Source organism: Corapipo altera, unplaced genomic scaffold (genome assembly GCF_003945725.1).
Source record: "Corapipo altera isolate COAL_440 unplaced genomic scaffold, ASM394572v1 297, whole genome shotgun sequence".
NCBI classification, from domain to species: Eukaryota; Metazoa; Chordata; class Aves; order Passeriformes; family Pipridae; genus Corapipo; species Corapipo altera.
The window spans coordinates 485,188-491,106 of NW_020885047.1; the positions used below are offsets into that span (position 1 = coordinate 485,188).

Genomic DNA, 5,919 nt, shown 5'->3' on the forward strand with positions numbered 1-5,919 from the left:
TGTTGGGCTCAGTGTGGGGCTCAGGCTGGTCCCCAGCTGACAAGTGGCCATGGACTACACACAAAAATGCTCTAAAGCTGACAGCACCAAATGTTTCTTCTCCACCTAAAATAGTTGTTTGGGATTCAGTTAGGAACAAAACTGCATCTTGTAGGTTTTAATAAAGCTTTTGGCAAACAGTTCAAACACTGTGGGGGGAAGAAGAAGAGAGAGGTTGAATTTATGGGAGTGGGAGGAGATCATTTGCTTTCTTAGGAATTGGAAAAGATTAATAGTGTGCAAAGGCTCTTGGATTCATTCCTCACATAGCAGAATGATTAGGAGACTTACTGGCTTGATATTCTTCATTCTGCCTTCCCCAGGTGGCTTAGAGACTGTCTGGGCTGCAGAGAAAAGGACCAGGGAGAACAGAGAGCCATCCCACATCAGCCCCAGGGAGTAGGTGGCTGTGGCATGCTGGGGGTGGAGGAGCACTGAATCTCACAGATGGCTTTGCTGGGAAATTAAATAGGTGCTTAATATTTCTGTAAATGCTGATCTGTGGCACCAGCACCTGAGAGGTGGTAGGAGTACAGGTCAATGAGGCAGGTTTGTCCTTCCAGCATATACCCACTCCTGGACCCCGGCGTGCCAACAGCACAGAACTGTTCAGTAACAAGAATCTGAACCTGGAGAAGGTCCTGTCTCTCTCCCACCACCGGCATTTTGCAGTGACCTGGTACTGTGTGAGGTGAATCCTGAAGCAAGGAAAAAAGGAAGGAAAAAGACAGGAATTTCCCAAGTTCTACTGAACAACCCAAAGCTTCTTTCCAACAGCCAAAACCTGATGCAAGCCTCACTGTGCACAGAGTGCAGGGGAAGGATGAAGAGCCACTGGATGCACATGGGGAACCACAGGACCTGACTTCCAGACAAGTCAGAGGCTGTGCTGGAGAGGCAGACTAGACTGGCTCAGGCACTGCTTCAGTCTTACAAATCTCATTTGGCTCTGGGATGACAGACAGCCCATGTCCCCAGAGACCTGTGCCAACACAGCCTTTAGTGTGGCTCGAGAGGCTGCAGCAGATCCACACAACAACCAGGACAGGACACACAGGTCACCTGGAGAGTGTGAGCACCAGGAGCCACTGACCGTGTCCCCTGCCTGAAGACAGTCATCTCCCCAAGAACAAAGTTAAGCTGGAAACTAGATGAGAGGATGGGCAGAGCCACTTGCTTTCCATTGGTGGTCCCAGTCAGAGTAACATTGGATAGATCTCCCAGTTTCTCCATGCTGCTGTAGCAGGGACAGTCCAAGCCAACACCCGGACACTTGGCCGGTACAAGCAGAGCATGCAGTGTTTTCAAGACTCCATAGACATCCCTGGAGCTGTCAGGTATGGAAAATGGGCTTCTGTGCTATTTATGGACATCTGTTGCACTCCAGTTCAGGAGTGGAAGGCTGCAGTGGTGCTTAAAACATCGCACTGGGAGGCGGCAGCAGCTCTCAGGCAGCCACAATCAGTCTGAGTTTTCAAATAATATTAGGAAATATAATGTTTGCTCTGTTAGAGAATGAATGAGGAACTTGAGCAAAACTGCTAAACATGAAAGTTCCTGGACATCTGGAAAAGATTAGTTCAGGAAGGTTCTTGGGACAGGGAGTTCAGGCAAGTTCAGGAGACACCTACTGCAGATCTGTGTCCACAGGAGGAGGGAGGAGGAGCAAAAGGCTGGGGGGAAAAGCAGGAAGGGAGGATTGAAATAAAACCTCTGCAGGATGGGCAGTGAGAACAGGCTCCATCCTGCAGTGACATGCAGCACAGGCAGCCCTAGAGGGTCTGCAGGGGGTGAAGGGGTCAAGGACCAAACCATGGTGGCAAAGAGCTGGCCAGGTAACAGCTCCTGCCCAAACCTGCAAGGGCAGACACGGGCACTGTGCATGTCCCACCTCGGGAAAGCACATCACTGCTTCCTTGCCACGTGTCCCCACCCACCACACATCCATCGATCAGCAGGTTTTGTCCCTCCTGGAGCTAATTGACAGCTCAGTAGGGCAAAGGCTGTGACAAAGTCACGAGCACCAGAGAAACACTCAAGAGAGCTGGGCATGGGGGACAGAGGGACACACCCAGTTCATGGGAGAATGTTTGCTTTATTTCGAAGCAGACAAACACTCAGGCAGCCCCTTGGGCCCTGCAAAGTCACAAAGGAGTTCTGCTTCAGGCCAAGATGAAAGTCTCAAAAATGAAAGTCTCAAAAAAAACCACAGGGGCTTGTGAAACCCATGCTTGGTTTATTAAATTAATCACAAAGCTTTTTATCACGTATTTCTGCCTCCGAGTCACTTTACACTTCAGTTCACGTGCCAAATTCTTTTTCTTTTCCCTAACTGTGGACCCTTGTAGTACACTCAGTTTTGGAATCTGTTTGAAATCCATGAGCTTATGCTGAAGCAGAGCTTTGGGGTTTCTTTTGGAAGCCTGGCATTACTCATAGCAGGTCCCCATTTCTGAGCAGAACTGTGCACAGGCCCCGCTGCAGCAGAAGTCAACGCTCACCCTGTGGGAGGAAACAAACCAATAAGATATAAGTCAGGTGCTCCCTATAAATGTTTGTCGGCATTTGAATTTAGTAACTGAATATAGTTTGTGCTTTCCCTGTAAGTGAAGAATAACTGTTTTCCAATGCAGTTAGCAGGAGGTAAAGCTGAAAATCAAAGTGTGAGCTTTGTGTTTCCTGACAATTTTCCTTTAACAAGGTAGTTCCAGCTGCTAACTGCATTTTATTGCATTCCTCAAAGACAGATCTCTGTGCAAGAACACTTTGAGAGCTCTGCTCCAAAAATAAAGGTATTTGGAGCTATTTTTATATTGGGTATATTTTAGCAGCTGGTCTCAGAGCCCTTGGTGCTGCCCTTACCCACAGCCTCACTCAGGTATGGCACAGGCTGGAGCCCCCAGCTCTGTGTTTGGTTCCCAGGCAGCTGGAGCAGTGGGTGCTGCTCTCACTCACCTCCCTCCTGTCCCAGGACTCAGGAAGATGCTGAAATCTGGCACCCAATGACATCCCTGTGCCACAGGTGTCTCACTCAGCCGTGCAGGCTTCCAGGCATGGGAGGAAGAAAAGTGGCCTTTCCACCTGCCTGCTGTCAAGTGCAATGCTGAAAGACTGAATGCCCACCCTGACTGTCTTCTTGGGGAAACCCTCCAACCCCCAGAGACTCCCAGGTGAATGCTGACTGAAGGAAGTCCCACACACATGAAAAACCATGTCCTTGTTAGCAATGGGGACCCTGGCAGCCATCCTGACTGAACATCCGGATTGGAACGGAACGAGCCCACAGCTGATCCCAATTAGAGAGCTCTGATGAGGAGGTTCACTCCCACCCTTCGGAACACTGCAGACAAATGCAGCTGATGACATGGCCCACCAGCCAGGAACAGCACAGAGCAATCAATCACCCCAAAACTTCAATGAGCACCTCTATCATCCCATTTCAGTCAGTCAGAGTCAGGGCACGGCCACTTTCAGTGCAGAAAGCTCCTTCAGCACTTTTAGCAGGGCTGTTGTTAGCCCAAAGACAGACATCAGGAGCCAAACATCTGGGGGAAGCAGAAGGGCCACCACCGAAGTGTGCTGAACACCTTCCAGAATTTAAATCCATTTGTTCTTCATGCAGATGTCCTGGACAGAGGCTGACAGAAGAGGGGTGTTGAAGGGCTGTGTAGCGTGTGCACATGTAAAGAAAATTCTGCATCCACGCACACTGTGACCTACTGGTTTGTGATGATGATACATCAAGGCCTGAGCAAGAGTAACACCCCCAACTCACCTGCAGCCATCAGCCTGTGTAAGGAGTGCAAGGCTCTACAGCTAAGCAGGACCTCCAGCCCCCGCCCTGCCAGGAGCAGAACCCACCTCACACCCACCGTCGGCTCCCTCGGCCAGGACACTCAACTCCAGGAGGGGGACGGTGGTTTTCTTTGCAATTAGAACTGCGCATGAAGCCCCATCCCATGAAGTCCCTGTCCCTGCCAGGGGCACTGGCAGCCCGGCCCTGCAGCCAGCAGCCTCCCTACCTCCACACGCCGCTCCTCCCAGCACCCCGATCTCCTCCTGCACCCTTTGCATCCCGATCTGCTCCCACCAGCCCTGCACGCCCCTCTCCCCCAGCACGGCCCTCTCCGCAGGTCGCACAGTGCCCTCAGGTGGCCGCAGGGACTCCCCAGGTTGGAGACAGAAACGGGAGCACACACACGACCACAAGGTGTCCAACACAATTCTTTATTGCCTTTGCAGGAGAAACTCCTGTTTCTTACCAAATAAGTTATTTAGAGAGAAACATCCCACGGCTTCCCGGGAACGAGAGGATCAGTGCTACAGTCAACAAAAGATGTCCCTACAGTGTCAGCAGCTGCTGCCACCAGACAATGAAGTTTTAAGACTGATTTCAGTGGGCCCTGGCAGATGTATCAGAGTAGTGTACTCTGACACCCTTGAAAACTGCCCGTGTCAGAACTCAGGCGTCCGTGCACCTCCATAATTTCATTTTCAAGCCAGATTTGCTCCCTCCTCCTCCATGCCCAAGTGGGATGAACACAAACATACTGCTCAGAGGCACATGGTGCCCAGTGTTTGTAAGCCCTGATCTGAGATATTTTCTTTATTTGTAAGGACAGAACTCAAACATCTTTCTTACATGGCATCAGTCTGAGGGAATCTGTGTTACACTTGTGCATCTGCAGCACCTCATGTCAGTAAGTCTCAGCATTTTTTCCATTATACAAAACATCTGCTGCAGGAGAACGAAAGGAAAGTTCCACAGCTGGAAGTGACTCCCTTCTCTCCTCATGGTTTGTTCAGCTCAGCCTCTTCTTCAGACACCAAGTCCATTTCCACTTGAAAACAGGACAGTCCAAGCATTTCCTGCTGAGGCCAAGAATCAACTCATTCCGCTTCCAGAAAGCACCAGTAGAGCTCCCTCATCCCCTTTGCAGCATTACAGAGCACACCAGGCTGGCAGAAGCTGGTCAGTGCCAGTCCCTGCTGCTCTGTCAGGAGACAGATGAGCAGAGCAGCTCTTGATGGTTCTCCACAAACAGCGAGACCTTCAGCAGTGTATCTGAGTCAGAGAGAAAACAACAACCTCGTCAGCTTAAGGCACTTCACCTATAGTCTGTACACCCCTAGACTTATGCTGTTTCTAAAGGCAATAAAGTGTAAGTAAAACTGACTGCGCAGTGAAATGGATCACTGAGCCCTTGTTACACTGTGAGGATGTTGCTTCCAGGAATGGCCAGGTGTGATGGTGAGTACTTTCAACTGAAGCTGACAGAAACCTCGAAGCAGGTCACAAAGATCAACTGAGCAGGATGACCTGCTGCCGCCGAGCCCAGTGCAGCCACCACGGCCAGGCCTGTGTGCTGTCACCAGGGCACGGACAAGAGCACCGAGCCCCAGGAAAAGACCCTCAGGTCTGTGCACATGGAACTACCTTGAACAACGTCTTCCTTGTGGTGCTCCAAAATCCTCTCCCAGGACTGCGGGAGGGCTTCCATGTCTGCCAGGTTGTCACAGCTGAGGCGCTGCATGAGCAGTTTGCTGTCCAGGTACCTTCGTGCCCGGTAAGGACAACAACGAGAGAACACCCCCCCGGCGCTGCCCAGAGCCCCCCCAGCAGGATACAGGTGCCGGTAGAAGCGCTCCACGTCCTGCAGCCCCTCCAGCACGTCGGCCAGCGAGGGGCAGCGCGGCCCGCGCCGCAGGGCCCCCTCCAGCCCCAGCTCGGCCGCCCGCTCCTCGTACACCCGCAGCACGGCGGCCGCGGCGGCGCCCGCGGCGTCCCGCACCTCCCGGAGCTCCGCCCTGCGGGCACAGCGGGGTCAGCCGGGCCCGCGCCCCCCGCCCGCCCCGGCCCCGGCCCCGCCACCCCCTCAC

At 52.3% G+C, this 5,919-nt stretch overlaps 1 protein-coding gene across 1 annotated transcript; it reads right to left on the bottom strand.

The window, feature by feature from the left end:
- Window positions 1–4,250: 4,250 nt before the first annotated feature.
- CUNH1orf109 (chromosome unknown C1orf109 homolog) lies at window positions 4,251–5,858 on the bottom strand (the record flags this gene model as incomplete). Its single annotated transcript, XM_027668679.1, has 3 exons — window positions 4,251–5,104; window positions 5,477–5,595; window positions 5,668–5,858. Coding segments are annotated over 3 exons (378 nt in total), but the record flags the coding sequence as incomplete, so codon positions are not given.
- Between the last annotated feature and the right edge of the window lie 61 nt (window positions 5,859–5,919).